Raw genomic sequence first — 16,370 nt, 5'->3', positions numbered from 1 at the left:
TCCCCTGTACCCAGTCCATACCTGCTTTCCTAAGTTTGCTTAAGAAAGAGTGAATGAATGAATGAACACAGAAATTCTACTCTTTCTCTCTCAGGAGAAAAATCCCTTCTCCTGCTGGACTGGCATGATTTGGGATCACTGCCTCATGGTTTGATCCTTTCCCATTAGTTTCTTTGACTTCAGGTCTTGGTAGGCTTAACCAGCCACAGCGGCCCACGGATAGGTTTGGCTACTTAACTTTTTTTTTGCATTCATTTCCTTGGCAGAGCTGTGTTCCTTCAGATGTATCTTTGGTTCACCCTCAAATCATTGCACCTTTCTGTTACCATTCACACATGCTCTTAGTTTATCCAGAGGAAGCCGGGCGGGTCAGGGGTCCCCAGCCTGTCCTTCTCTGATAGAGCTGTGCCCTTTAGACTATTCCAATAAAAGACATATGCGGTCTTCTGATTGCCTGGAAGCTTTAATACTTAATTTCCAGAGCGTCTGCTGGACATGGGCTGTGGCTGAACTGACATCCCAAGTTTACAGCAGTAAGCCCGGCTCAGCTTGGAATGTGAAAGCTGGGATCTGCAGAGCCTGGCCCGTTATCTATGGCTGGTGCATTATTTCCTTCTGTGATTTTTTTTTTTTTTTTTTTTGTCTCCTCAAGCTTACAGAGGCAGCTCAGAGAAAACTTTTCGAAGAACACTTATTCTTGCTGTCAAGCTTTGTTACCTACTTTGAATGAAGCCAGTCAGTCCCACAAACTTCATTATTATCTTCTGTTTTTCACATAGCGTCTTATCACAAGTATTCAGGCTCTCAGGAAAACTTGCAGCTCAAATCAGGACTTCCTGCTCCTGAACCAAGCCTGCTTCCCAGTTGACTAAAGTGCCTCCACATTGGTCTTTTTTTTTTAAACCTCAGTCTGTCCTTCAGAGTCTTATTTACAAGTAGCATTTCATAGGCACCTGGTTTTGTGATATAGTCTTAAAGGCTTTTTGGTTGAGTTTTCTGTGTAAATATCAACTACATTATTTTCCACCATAAATACTGACTCTTTAAGATAATTGGCTAAGGAGTTTTCACCCATAGTTCTTAACATACACATACAGGTCGTTTCTTTTGAGAACGAATAGTGAATAATTCTTACCGTAAAGCATATTCTTAAAAAAATTAAGGTCAGACTATCCCTGATAGTGAACCTTCAGGGTTTTTCAAATGTAACTGGCAACATGATCAGAGCCATACATTTAAGCAAATGTCAAATAACCTTAGATTTATTATAAACAAAGACCACACTCACCTACCAAATCAGACCATTAGGGAGAACCAGGAAAACTCAGGCACCAAAAACCTTAATCTGACCAGTCCTCACTGCTTCCTCAGCTACGTTCTGCTCTAGGCTCTCTTACTTTACGGGAAGAGTCACGATGGTATTGAATGGCCCGAACACCAAAGGCTGGTGGATTCAAACTGCTGACCTTTTGATTAGCAGCTCCATGTTAACCACTGCACCATCAGGGCTCCAAAGGGAAAATAAAGATAGAAAAAATTCAGGTGAAGCAAGGGGTGAGTGAGTGTATAAACGCATATCATGAGGTCCTTCACATTTGCTACCTAGAGGGAACACATGGGTCCCTTCCTCCATAGTGTGCTTTAAAACCACATTTCTGTCCACTTGATGGGACCCCAGAAGGCATGTGAGCACAGTGGCCCCTGGGGTCTGGAGAGGAAGAGCTCTGTGTCGGGCAGGCAGAGTCTTAGAAGGAGAAATGGGCAATGCTGGCTAGAAAGTCTTCTCAACTGAGAAGAGATCTTGACCTGCATGGTGATCACTCCCTGGCATTCTCTCCATTCACCACCTCCCAGACCACCCCCCAACTGACACTCCAGTACTTACCAAGACCCAAGCAAGAAACTCTGAGTCCTGATTTTCCAAGATTCCTAGAACAGAAACAAAGCAACACATGGTCATCGTCTCCTCAGATGAAACTGCACATTTAAACCCAAAACCAAGCCCGCTGCCATCGAGTTGATTCTGACTCATGGTAACCCTATAGGACAGAGTAGAACTGCCCCAATTTCCAAGGAGTGTCTGGTGGATTCGAACTGCTGACCTATTGGCTAGCAGCCGCAGCACTTAACCATTACACCACCAGGGTTTCCTCTACACATTTAGCTATGAATATGACATCTCACTTGGGTGAAGTTATTTTTGACAAGAGTAGGAACAGAGGCAGAAATGTGGATGCAAGTTTGTCATCTTGGGAAAAAACAGTTCCTTCATCACTCCCTGGACACCACACCCAAAAGTCAAGCCCATTGCTGTTGAGTCGGTTCCAGCTCATGGCGACCCCACGTGTGCAGAACAGGGCTGTGCTCCAAGGTTGTGGCATTTTGGAAGCAGATCACCAGGCTTTTCTCCTGAGATGCCCGTGGGTGGGTTCCAACCACCAACCTTTCAGCTCGTAGTCGAGCGCTCAGCCATTTGCACGACCTGGGCACTAAGTAATTCCAGATCTGCTCAGGCTCAGCATAGGAACAAATGCCCCCACGAGATGCAGCTTTTCAGTCCTGAATTATCCTGTTCATCTATTGGTTTACATATTTATTGTCTTTCTTTCTCTTTCTGGAATGTATGCTCCTCGAGGGCAAGATCTTTATGCTTTTCATCAGCCATTTATACATTATTTATTCATTATTCATCAACAGAGCCTGACACTGACACACTGTAGGCACTTAATAAATATTTCTTGGCTGGCCTACTGACTGACAAATGAATTCTAAAACAGCAGAGTATTTCTAAAGGATGAGGATTATTAGAAGAACAAATATGAACTCACTCCTTAGGCTATCGAACCATATTTTACATCCATCCATCTCTCTCTCTCTCTCTATCATCTATCTACCTACCTATCTACCTACCTGTCTACCTACCTACCTACCTACTTACCTACCTATCTACCTATCTGCCTGCCTGCCTACCTACCTACCTATCTATATGTGTGTGTGTCTTTTTTTTTTTTTTTAGTACAAGGCTACACAAAATGACAAGAAGACCAAAAAACCAATCAAACCAAACCCGTTGCAAGGAGCAGCTGGTGGATTCAAACTGCCAACCTTTTGGCTAGCAGCTGAGCTCTTAACCACTGTGCCACCAGGACTCCAAAATAATGGTCAAGCGTATGCCTCATGGAGTCCTTGGATTGTACAAATGGTTAATGTACTTGGCTGATAACTGAAAGGTTGAAGGTTCAGGTCCACCCAGATGTGCTTTGTAAGAAAGGCCTGGTGATTTACTTCCAAAAAACCCAGCCATTGAAAACCCTACAGAAGACAGTTCTCTGACACACATGGGGTTGCCACGAGTCAGTGTCGACTCAGCGGTCACTGGCACTGGTTACGCCTCATGCTGGGATATAACAGAAGCCTTGGAACCTTCTTTATCCCACCCTGTGAAATTCCCATGAACACTGCATGATCTTGTGTGACACTGTGCAACAAAACAACTTTATATAATTTTATTTTGTTTCTTAATTCCTCAGTGTCTGAACAAATGAGGCTACATAAAAATTCTGTACTCATATCCCATCCCCCATGAGACTGAACTCCTTTTCCAGGTGATTCAGAATCGTTTCACGGCACAGGCTACCTACTTTATGTGTGTCACATACACCAGAGGGAAGTCTCACCAGGTTCATTTTTAGTATCTGCTCTTGTTGAACTCAAAATAAAAGCGCCTCTTTTCCAGGTGAACTTGAGCTGCTCTGCTGCTAATATTGGAAGTGAATGACATCATAACGGGGCCATGGAGCACCTAGCTTTGTCAGTCAAGCTTTGGAATTCCTCAACATTAAATGGAAGCTTCAGTAAAGAGCTACCTGAAGGGGGAATATAGCTCAGAGTGCTCATATTTGCTTTTCTCCTTTCTTTCTGAAGGCAGGACTGCCCACTCAGTGGTTGCGTGGCTGATCTTACTTCAGGACACTGGTTAGTTCAAGGGTGGAGGCATTAAGTGTATGTAATCCCTAGTGTTGTTTCTGAAACATTTCTCAGGCTCTTTTTTTTTTTGTTTTAAGGCAATACTAGAGCAGTGAGAATTTAAATCAGGCATCACCCAGGCACAGAATTGTCCGCCACTCTGTTTCCCCACTGATGCTCGTGGTTGTTCCTTTACAAACCAAAGATGCTTTCAAAGGAGATTAGCAGCCTGCATGTGTTGTTTCAAATGGCTTTCTTCTGTATCTGCCTTAGCCATTATTCAGAGTTATAAACCACCGGGAAGAGAGGAATAGCTAGCTAAAAAAAAAAAAAAAAGTACCTTGCGTTTGACCAAGAAAGAAGCGTTTTGCATGGAGCACAATCCCTGATTTCAAGGTTGACACAATAGGGACAGGCTGTTAACATCTGTAAGGGGCTCCAGCGGCAGTGTCAGCCGGCAGGTGTTCACATGCTTTTTGTGTCTCAAGCATCCAAGGTACCCAAATAGCTGAATATTAAAAACTCAGAGTTTTAAATCAGAAGACTCTAGAACCTCAGGGTGATGTAATTTGGGGGCCCATGAAATTGGATGGGAAAAATACATCTTTATTTTTCACCAAACTCTAACTGAAACTTAGCGTCTCCTTCAATTATGAATGTAGGCATGAAACCACGGAAGTAGTCACACTACTTGAACTTTGCCCCAAGGGTATCTTTCTGTCACATCACAGCTGTTTCAGGGATCCCCAAAACATTCAAACTCACCACCACGTGGAAGTTACGGCAGTTGTTAGACTCCTCGTTTGTTGTTGGTTACTGTCGAGCTGAGTCTGACTCATGGCGACCCCACGCGTGCAGAGTAGAACTGTTCCATTGGGTTTTCAAGGCTGGGAACTTTTGAAAGTTTGGTTTTTAAATATTTTGATGTAATTTTAATCCTTTGTGTTTTATGTTACGTATTTAATTTTTTTTTTTTTTTTCCTGAGAAAGAATATGTAGGTTTCATCAGAGTACCAGAGGAGTCCACAGGAAAAAAGATCAAGAATCTCTGATTCAGTTAAAGGGTAAAAGTTGTTTTAAAAAAGTCTGTTGGGGCGTCTGGGATCTTTAATGCTAGCAAGTGGCCATCTAAGATGCATCAGTTGGTCTCAACCTACATGGAGCAAGGAAGAATAAAGAACACCAAAGATATATGGTAAAGATGAGTCCAAGAGACAAAAAGGGCCACATATACCAGAAACTCCATCAGCCTGAGACCAGAAGAACTAGATGGTGCCCGGCTACCACCAATCACTGCCAAACACATAGGAAATCACATCAGATGACAAAATGGAGGACAACCACACAATGCTGGGCATCATGGCCTAGCCAAGTTGACCCACATTTTGGGGGGACACAATTCAATCCATAACAATCAGTTTGGCTGGATTTGAAGGAGCAATCAAGAGATAAAGTACTAAACATCTGAGAGAGATGGGAAAGGGGGGTGAATGGTGGGGTGGTAGGAGGATGGAGGAAGAGCACCCCCCAAAGGAAGGACATGCCCTGCCCCTTCCTTGTTTTGTCTAGGATCACAGTATTTTCACCATGGAGTGACCACACTTTTCTAAGCAACCATCATACACACACCTGTGATTTTCAAAGCTAAGAAGGGAGACTCCAAAGATTCCAAAGCTTTCTTCACCTAGTGGAGATGATTTATTTTCAAGCCTGCAATGCTACAAGATGAGACACAGGCAAAACCTTCTCTGGCATCCACTTTGTAACAAGGGCCATGATTAGTTTCCTCTGTGATGAGCTGTGCAGCTTCCAAAGGCAAAACAAAACAAAGGAGCATCTGAGGTAGGACTACCACGCTCCACAGCTTTCCAATTCCGTTTACTGTGGGTCAATCTCTGCCTTTCCCTCTGAATGCAAAGTCAGCAACGTGACAGACCGAGGGACGCGCGTGACTGAGGGGCAGGTGATGTTTAGGGACGCGCGTGACTGAGGGGCAGGTGATGTTTAAGTATGCCTTTAATCAAAAGTGAAGGTTTTAGCCATAATGCGTTAGCTTTCCTTTCACTTCCCTTAACAGAGAAATAGAAAATTAACGCCTGTTTTCTCTGTGTGCCCCTGTCTTTACATCTGCAGTCGGAGGGGCACGTATCACATCACACGTTATATTCATTGTGTCTGAGGCTGAGATTCCAGGCTGGGATCAACGAGGGCGGGGACTGTGTCTACCGCATCTGTTTCCCCCAGTCCTTAGCACAGTTCCTGGTGCATAGCAGGGCTTTGAACCAGTTCCGGCGACCCCTGCTAAGAATCTGCAATTCTAACAAGTTCCCAGGCGATATTAATGCTGCTGGCTAATGACCGGTTCTGAGAAGCAGTAGTAGAGCAAACCAAAAACCAAACCCACTGCCATTGAGTTGATTCCGACTCACAGCAGCCCCCCTATAGAACAGAGAAGATCTGCGCCACAGGGTTTCCAAGGCTGTAAATCTTTACGGAAGCAGAGCAGCTGGTGCGTTCGAACCTTAGACCTTTCAGATAGCAGCTTAGTGCTTTAACTACTGCGCCACCACGGCTCCTTAGTGGTTCTCAAAATTTATTATACATAAGAAATCACCTGGGATACTATACATCAATAATGATTAATGATGAATCTGTGAAACATCACGCAACATGGATGAATTTGGAGGACATTATGCTGAGTGAAATAAGTCAATCACAAAAGGACAAATATTATATGAGACCACTACTATGAAGTAACAACAAAAGGCTTAGACATAAGAAAAAAAGAAAAAAAACATTCTTTGATGGTTACCAGGGACAGGCGGGGAGGGAGGGAAAATTACCAGTTAGATAGAAGACATGAGTCAATACTGATGAAGGGAAAGGCAATACATAATATGCGAGAAGTCAGCACAACATGACCAAGGCCAGAGAGGACACTGAGAGGAACGCAAGAGTAAGGGCAGCAAGAGTAACTGCTACAGCTTAGACAATTCTGCAGCGTCAGTGTTAACAAACAATAATTTACGACAAACAGGTAGACAGGGGTGTGGAAGGGTGTGGGAGGGTGCGCGGGAACGCGCCCATTGGCAAACTTATGTTTGGTGGTGGATATTTCCACATACGTGACCACAGGTGCAGCTCATATAGAGCATATAATGAGTATAGTCACGGAGACCTCTTACACATAACCAAACACCTTGCGGGATGAAGTCCCTAGTCCACAAGACAAAAGACCACAGACTTGGGGAACATCAATTGCACAGCATAGTACATAAAGTCAACGTTCTACACCCTATTTTTCTGAGTAGCATCAGGGGTCTTAAAAGCTTGTAAGCGGCAATCTAAAATACAACTTTTGGTCTCTTCCCATCCAGAGCAAAGGAGAGTGAAGAAAACCAAAGATTGAAGGTGGCAATTAGTCCAAAGGACTGATGGACCACATGAACCATGACCTAAACGACCCTGAGACCAGAAGAACTAGATGGTGCCTGCTACCACTACCAACTGCTCTGACTGGAATCACAACAGAGGGACCTGGACAGAGCGAGAGCAAATTGTAGAACAAAGAATCAAATTCACAAAAAAGACCAGGCTTGCTGGTCTGACAGAGACTGGAGGAACCCCTGAGATTATGGCCCTAAGACACCCTTCTGACCTGGAAAAGAAGCCATTCCCAGAGAACACCTCCCAGCCAAACAATAGACAAGTATATAAGATAAAGAATAACATCAGAGAGGAACGTACTCCTTACAACAATCAATTATGTGATGATAAGGCAGGGAGCGGTAAATAGTCAGGACAAAAGAAAACGGGGAAATCTGGGCAGAAATGGGGGGGGGTGCTGACACATTGTGGAGAATGAAGCCAAGGCCATGAAACACCTTAGGTACAAACTATCAAATGGGAATTTGCTCTGTAAACTTGCACCTAAAGCACATGCATACACACAGAAATTACCTGGGGAGTATGTGAAAACATAGATTCTGACCCAGTATATCTGGGATGGAAATGCAAATGCTCAGGAGGGGTTGAACCAGAATGAACCAGTTCAAAGCCCCGTGCATAGTAGGTGTTCAGTGATCCTCACAGTAGACGTTCATGCCGTGGCTTTGTGTGGATACAGCACTGTCAGCCACTTGTGAATCTCTTTGTGGCCAGGAAGGCTCTGCGGTTTACCAGAAAACCCTGGGCAGTATGCGCAGTGGTCAAGGGCATCCTGCTGCCACCACTCACTACCTCTGAAACCTTGGCAAAGTTAGGAAACCTCGCTGTGCCCCAGCTGTTACCTGGGGATAATAATAGTAACTACCTTATTGGGTTGTTGTGAGGATTAAACGTGAGGATGAAAGCACTAAGATGGTGCCTGGTACCTGGTACCTGGTAAATGCTCCGTAGAGTGTCTGCTAGACAGACACGAATGTGAACCTGAGCTCTTCTCCTAGCAGCTATGGGCATCTCATCTCACCTTATACAGGTTCTCATCTCTGTAAAAGGCTCAGTCCCTTCCCTTGGATTGGAGGAATGCAGTAAATACTTGTGGGCTTTTAGCCCTTCTTTCAGGGAGCCCTGGTAGCGCAACAGTGAAGCGCCCATCTGCTAACCAAAAGGTTGGTGGTTCGAACCCACCCAGCAGCTCCACAGCAGACAGACCTGGCAATGTGTTTTCATAAAGATTACAGCCAAGAAGACCCCATGGGGGCAGTTCTACTCTCTCATATTGGGTCACTGTGAGTCAGAATTGACTCAATGGCACCCCAGGACAACAACAACCCTTTTGATCAATGCAGGTGTTAGGGCTCCTTCTAATTTTACTTGATGTTGGGGCTTGTGAACTTGCCTAGCAAGACATGCTCTGTCCCCACTCAGACCCTTCCTCTTCCTCCCAGCCCCTCCAGTTAACTGTGGTCACTGCTCCTTTGGGAGGCCACGTCCCAGCCCTCTAGCGTTAAAGCCTCAGAGCCTGCCTTTGGCGTTAAAGGTGCTATCATGACCAAGGTCTACTTCTGTGATCAGTTCGCAAACCACACATCTGATAAGGAACTTATATCTAGAATATATAAAGAACTATCAAAATTCAGTAATAAGAAAACATGTTACCCAATAAAAATGGCCAGAAGTACTGAATAAATACCTCACCACAGAAAGTATCTGGAAGGCAAATAAGCATGTTAAAAGATGTTCAACATCAATAGTGATCAGGGAAATACAAAATAAAATCACTAAACACTTATTAAAAAACCAGGTGCCTTGGAGCCGGCTCTGACTCATGGAGACTTACTGGAATGTGTACAATAAAGAGATAAAAGGAAAAGCACACACAACACCAAGTCCTGGTGAGGATGCAGAGAAAATGACGTCTCGTATCTTGGGTCTGGAAATGCAAAACAATACTTTGGAAAATAGTTTAACAGTTTCTTCTAAAGTTAAACACACCCTTACCATATGACTCAGCAATTCCACTCCTAGGTATTTACCCAAAACCAAAACCAAAAACCAAACCCATTGCCATCAAGTTGATTCTGACTCATAGCAACCCTATAGGACAGAGTAGAACTGCTTTCCAAAGAGTTTCTGGTGGATTCGAACTGCCAACCTTCTGGGTAGCAGCCGCAGCTCCTAACCACTATACCACCAGGGTTTCCCAAGTGAACTGAAAACTAACGTTCACACACATACACGGAAAAATGCGTATGAATGTTTATAGCAGTTTTATTTATAGCCACCAAAAAGCGGAAACAAGATGTCCTTCAACCGGTGAATGGATAAAAAAATTATGGTATAATCATACAATGGAATACCATTCAGTAGTGAAAAGGAGCCCTGGTGACATAGTGGTTAAGAGCTACGGCTGCTAACCAAAAGGTTGGAAGTTCAAATCCACCAGCTGCTCCTTGGAAACCCTATGGGGCAGTTCTGCTTTGTCCTATAGGGTTGCTATGAGTTGGAACTGACTCGATGACACCTAACAACAATAAAAAGAAATGAACAATTGATTCACGATTCGTGCAAAAACATGGATGAATCTTAAAAGCATTTTGCGAAGTGAAAGAAGCCATATCCAAAAGGGTTTATTTTGGGTATTGTGGGATTCCCTTTATATGACATTCTGGAAAAGACAAGATGATAGAGACAGGAGACAAATGAGTAGTTACTAAGGACTGGAGCTGGGGAGAGCGGCTGACTACAGTGAGGCAGTAGGGGCAGTGCGTACTCTGGGGGTGAGGGCCCGACTTCATGCGTTTATCAAAACCCATGTTGTTGTTGTTAAGTGCTCTCAAGTCGTTTTCCGATCCTAGTGACCCCATGGGACAGAGTGGAAGTGCCCCATAGGGTTTCCTAGGCTGTAATCTTTATGGGAGCAGATGGACAACTCTTTTCTCCCACAGAGCAGCTGGTGGGTTCAAATCTCCAGCCTTTCGGTTAGCAACTGAGCACTGAACCACTGGACCACCAGGGCTCCTTATCAAAACCCAAAGACCTGTACAAAGGCAAAGAGTGAATTTTACTCTATGCAAATTAAAAAATCTACCAGAATGTCTGGGGAACCCAAGATAAAATGTAGACTGTAACCAATGAATCTAAATGTATTACAAATGGAGCCCTGGTGGCACAGTGGTTAAGCGTTTGTCTGCTAACCAGCAGGTTGGCAGTTCGAATCCACCAGCCACTCCTTAGAAACCCCACGTGGTTGTTCTATTCTGTCCCATAGGGTCTCTTTGAGTCGGAATCGACTCTAAGGCAACAGGTTTGGTTTTGGGTCTGGCATTAAAAACGAATGACAACAGCACTCAGAAGAAGGTGGGGAACTAAGGTGCTGACTTAAATAACTTGGGAAAATAGTCTTTTGACTGGGCCGTAAGGCTTCGGACAAGAGGCACTGTGCATAAACACTGTACTCCAGCTGACAAACCTGCTTCTCGCTGGAGTATGGCTTAGCAATTCTGAAACTAGGGTTGAACACTAGGATGGACAAAGAAGAAAATATAGTGAGGGAAGCTTTGAACATTAGGCCCACAAATTAAATAAGAGCAGAAGAAAACTGAACTGAGGACCCATTATAGCCAACTTGCCGTTGCTAGTAGAATCTGAGTCGATTCTGACTCATGGCGACCCCATGTGTGCAGAGGAGAACTTGTGTATAGGGTTTTTAAGGCTGTGGCCTGTCTTCTGAAGTGCCTCTGGGTGAGTTCGAACCACCTACCTTCTGTCCAGTAGGCGAGCGCTTAACCATTTGCGCCACCCAGGGACTCCTTAGAGCCAACGTTCTTATATTACCTAATTTATCTGTAAACACTCTCATAGTGCCAGACCTTTTTTTCTTTTTTGCGAGTAGCTACTGAGATGCATGGAGAGCCAGTAACTGACTCTGGGGTTAATCATTTTCGCTCGTGAATGTCCTTTCTAGTGGAAATTGAATGCAGGGGGCCCACAACTCTACTCTGAGCCCTGTTACAAATGGGTAACGGCAGGCCAGGTGGAGTGCGGGCTTTAGTTTATCTCCGTTCTCCACCTCTACTTTGGTCTTTTTATTCTTCTTGACATCTTAGTTTGCTGTGTCTCAAAAGTGGGAAAAATTGCACCTGGCTCTGTGGTGACCAGCAGTAAAGATGTACGTCTCACCGAAGGGCAGGGAGCTGAGTCTTCTCGTGGGGACGAGGAGAGTACCCACGACCATGGGCGAGGAGTGCTGCTCTGTGCTCAGGCTTCTCTGCACCAATCGTTTCTTATTTTATTTGGTACAAAGGGAAAGCTCTTTCTTATGGCTTCACGAAAGGGAGGAAGGGAGAGAAGTGCACCCGTTGTGAAACGGCAAGGCATCAGAAGACATTCATTAGGACTCTAAGACAAAACTGACTGAAATTCTCCTAAAAATGGAATCAAAGCTGCCGCTCCTTGGGATTGGGTGAATTTTTACTAATGCAAATGTTTTTTAAAAATTGACTTCAGGCATTTTATTTTATTTATTTTTTATAGAGTTTTTTTTTTTTTTTTTTTTTTTAACCTTTATTGAGAAACTTAAGAGTTGGGTACATCAAATAAAACCAATTTCTGGGGGGAAAATAATCAAAACCCACAATAGAAAACAAAGTTAATGTTGTCTAGGCCGTACTACAGGCACTTTAAATGAACCACCACATAGTAATTAAAGATGCCTCTGAGTATCATTACCTGATGCTTTCTGAATTAATCCAGTCTAGGAAATCAAAGTAATTAATTTCAGCTGGTTAAAACTATAAACCCAAAACCAAACCAAACCCATTGCCGTCGAGTGGATTCCGACTCATAGCAACCCCACAGGATGGAGTAGAACTGTCCCATAGGATGGTGTAGAACAGTTCCGTATGGTTTCCGAGGCTATAAATCTTTAGAGAGATAGACAGCCACATCCTTCTCCCTCGGAGCAGCTTCTGGGTCCAAACCACCAAACCTTTCAGTCTGCAACTGAATGCTTAACCACTGTGCTACCAGGGCTCTTTTAAAACCAATAAAAACAAAAAAATCAAACCTGTTGCCGTCCAGTCGAGTTCAACTCACAGAGATCCTATAGGACAGAGTAGAACTGCCCCATAGGGTTTCCAAGGAGCTACTGGTGGATTTGAACTGCTGACCTTTTGGTTAGCAGCCGCGCTCTTAACCACTGTGCTACTAAAAAAAAAACCACTAAATAAAAATATATTTAAAAAAAAAAAAAAAAACCCACTACTGGCACTTTATTCAAGCTGGCTGATGTAACTGGTTCCATGAAAGGAATTCACAAGATAGTGCCCCAGATCCAAGGCAAAGTGGCTAGGTATCTGATAATTTTTTTATATGGCTCCAAAGAAGTCAATGTCCAACTGCAGTGCCTGGCCCTGGTCATGAGATGATGAGAAGGAAAACAAGTTTGGCAAGTAGGGGCTGGCTACAGTATGGCAGACAAATAGCTGGGTTTTTAGTAAAATGTCCAGTTAAGCCTATTTTTTTTTTTTTTTTACAATATTGCACCAAACAACTAACTGGACAACTAAGTAAAGCTTTGATCTATGGGCATCTATAAGCATGTATCTTTGACTTTTAAAATGGAAGACGTAGCCATAGCATAAATTTTATTGTTTTTCGTGTAAGAAGTAAACATAAATATACTCCAGTATTATGCCTGTACTTGAACTTGGCTTTTGAGTCATAACATCACTTGTAGAGCAGGTGCCCTAAGTCAGCCCCCGTTCTAGGTGCTTTTATATGATGATTCATGCAAATAGGCGCAGGCAACCTTTCAAAGTAGACACTCTTGTGCCCATTTTATTGATGAGGAAATGGAGGCTGAGAGAGGTTAACAAGCCAAGCTCACACACATCTAGCAAGTGGCAAGTTCAGAACCGAACTCTGTCTGATGTTGAAGTGTGTGCTCTTTCCACTGCTCCACACTGCCTTCGCACGGTCTGCCCACCCACAATGACCCAACATGTCTCATATTTAGAAATTGTTAGCTATTCCCTGCACCAACAGGCACGCTCATGAGGCCTGTGAGACCTAAGATTGGTCAAGTTTGGAGGCCGAGAGAGAGGTAAGTCCCTGGTAGCACAAAAGGCTTGCACTTGACTACTAACCTAGAGGTTGGTGGTTTGAACTCATCCAGCAGTGCAGCGGAAGAAAAGCCTGGTGATCTGCTTCCATAAAGATTACAGTTCAGAAAACCCTATAAAGCAGATCTACTCTGTAACATGGCGTCGCCATCAGCAGAATCAATTCAACGGCCACGGCGGAGAGAAGAACAGTGACAGCTTCTGTGGCTCCGCTTCTCTGCAGGGTGTCCACGCCCCCTCCTCGTCTTTCCCCGTTAGTTCCATATCCCCGCCCCCACCCCATCGACAGTCTCTCTGGGATTGACAAGGTGGGAGTGCTATCCCCACGGGAGGTGGGGGAACTGCCACTCATCTGGTTCCTCCCCTGTCAGCCCTCAGCCAGAAACAAGAGCTTAAGAAAATAAGGCAGAAGGAAATTTACAACTCACACTGGCTCAAAATTCATCAGGACTGATTTCATCCTGTTTTTTGCTCTTTGGAAAAGAGAAGAAAACAAAATCCTTTGCATGTTCTGTTGATTGGAAATATGATGTGTAACCAGACAGATCTCGATAAACACTGGGCTGGGGGAGAGCGTGTTTACAGGGGCATGGGGTCAACACAAGGGCTCGGAAAAAAGGAACGGGAAGGGAAGTTTGAAAGAACTGAAGTAGGCTTGCCTGCAAAAGAAGTTTGCATTAATAGTGGTTTTCAGCACAATTCAATGAACACTTTGGAACTGCCACGGGCAAGGAGCTAAGGGCACAAACGTAAAGAAATCATATTTCAGAGGTAGATTAATCATCCATTCAGTCAACAGCCATTGAGTGTCTATTACACAGGTCCCCTTCTAGGTGCTAAGGTGAAAAAAAAAAAAAAAAGGGTGAAAGCAGAGAGCAAACCAGACCAAGTTTGAGCTCATGGGGCTTACACCCCAGTGGGAGAGATCCACAGTGAACGAGTAAACACAGACATCGTCTCAGTGAATACAGATGCAATGAAAAAGTAGATACAGAGTGATGGCAAAGGTGGACTTATCAGAGGTGGCCCATCAGGGAAGATGACGTTTGAGCAGGGACCTGGAAGGTGGGAAGAAGCCCGCTTGGCAAAGATCGTGGGGAATACAGTTCCAGGCAGAGGAATGGGCAAAGCCCTGGGCAAAGCCTTGGGCTGCTGGAGGAGCAGAAAGGAGATGGGTATGATGGAGGCTAGAACGGGAGACAGACAGCAGGACCAGATGAGGCCGGAGAGAGAAAGGGGAGCCAGGACTTCCGAGGCTGCTGGCAAGCAGCTTAACTCCTCTCTAACAGGGCAGATACACAGCAAATGCCCACAACGTACTGTAGGCTGTATACTAAAAAAAAAGGTGTATACTAAGAGCAAATAAAATCGAGCTGTGAAACCAGGGGCGGATTAAGCATGGTATGCACCGGCTTGCACCGAGCAAGGTACACACAGGCTTAATTGTATTTCCGTGCTAATCTGTGGGAGGGGTTTCACATGAATTTCACCACACAGTTGAGGGGGACAGGTGAAATTCTGCACTGCACATTGGTGGAAAGGCACCATTGGGCCCGTGCATACCTTGCTTATTGAGTAAATCGGCCCTGCTTAAGATAGAGAGCGGATCAGCCTTCGCTAGAGAACTTTTAGAAGAGGACCAAGACTCAACGGATCAGGGTAAGTCAACCTTAGGACACTCACTACACGGCTGAGGATTTTTGGTGTTTAGGACCCAGGGTTGTCTTGTTTCACAACTCTGGTGCACATCGTCTTAGACGTGCATAACCCTTCTCCTCTAGCTGTACAAGTTGGTGGCTCCATGCCAGCTTTCGCTTTCTGTACCCCTTTCCTTTCTGGGATCCCTGCTTTCCCTTTCTGTACCCCCTCCCTTTTAATGGTAATCTCTCCAGCCCCTTCTGGTCTCAAGTACCTCTAGTTCTCAGCCTCTGTCTCTTTTCCCTGTATCAAATCCTACTCTCAGTAAAGTCAGAACAACTCATTCTCACTAAAGTGTAAATGACCAACATGACTTAAAGTGCTGCCTGAGGAGGGGAGGGAATGAAGGATTTGCATCTAATCACCTGATTCTCTAGGGTCAGGAAGAATGTCGTGTACCGTGGAGGGTAGACCCTCCACAAATGTTTGCTGAATGAAGATTCTAACTTCAGCTCGCAAAAAAAAGGGAAAACCAACCCTGGATGATCCTGGTGTGACCTTGCAGAAATATTAAAACACTTCCTAAAATAATACTCAGAGCTATAGCTAGCATAACATAGAGGGAACAACCAACAAAGGAATTCAGAGAATCATTTTTGTCAGCTACTGTGCCTTGGACAGCGATATGTCTCCCGGAGGTATAATGTTATAAGCTAGTCTCAAACGTTACAGGGATTTAGCCTTCCTTTATGACATTTTACATAGGCCCCCACCAGAGGCAAACTAAGAGATTATAGTCCCTATTGATCTTACTCACATAAGAACACCCCAGTGGCTCAATCTTTACCAGTTGAGAAAAATACATTTTGAATAATTATATACTATGACCTCGCCTGTTCTTCCAAGGGAGAAAAAATATAGTCTAGATTTGTCATTAAAATAGCAGGTATTGGAGGAATGTGGATTCAGCTACTGGGAGCCTATTTATCTAACTCTGCACAGTTTGATGATAATTACAGTAAAATTCCCTAAAATAAATATCTTCAATGAAAATCCTGGTAGGCCAGGAAGTATCTGTTCATGAAGACAGCGTGCATGAAGTTTGGGAACAGACCCATTTCTTTTCTCTTAGTGAACAGAAAAATACATCCCTTAGGCTAACTTGTAAATACACTATTTCTATATTTAGAGATGTTAGAT

The 16,370-nt window shown here is 44.1% G+C and overlaps 1 protein-coding gene across 2 annotated transcripts in view; it reads right to left on the bottom strand.

The window, feature by feature from the left end:
• The window catches only part of KCNAB1 (potassium voltage-gated channel subfamily A regulatory beta subunit 1), a 228,950-nt gene that overhangs the window by 101,575 nt on the left and 111,005 nt on the right, over positions 1–16,370 (bottom strand). For both annotated transcript variants that reach the window (XM_003416135.4, XM_023555364.2), the window contains exon 2: positions 1,886–1,929. In XM_003416135.4, the coding sequence (XP_003416183.1) occupies positions 1,886–1,929 (44 nt within the window). The remainder of the gene's footprint in view (positions 1–1,885; positions 1,930–16,370) is intronic.

Source organism: Loxodonta africana, chromosome 23, assembly GCF_030014295.1.
Source record: "Loxodonta africana isolate mLoxAfr1 chromosome 23, mLoxAfr1.hap2, whole genome shotgun sequence".
NCBI classification, from domain to species: Eukaryota; Metazoa; Chordata; class Mammalia; order Proboscidea; family Elephantidae; genus Loxodonta; species Loxodonta africana.
The sequence above is the reverse complement of the archived record's forward strand: the minus strand, read 5'-3'. Positions and strand labels throughout refer to the sequence as shown.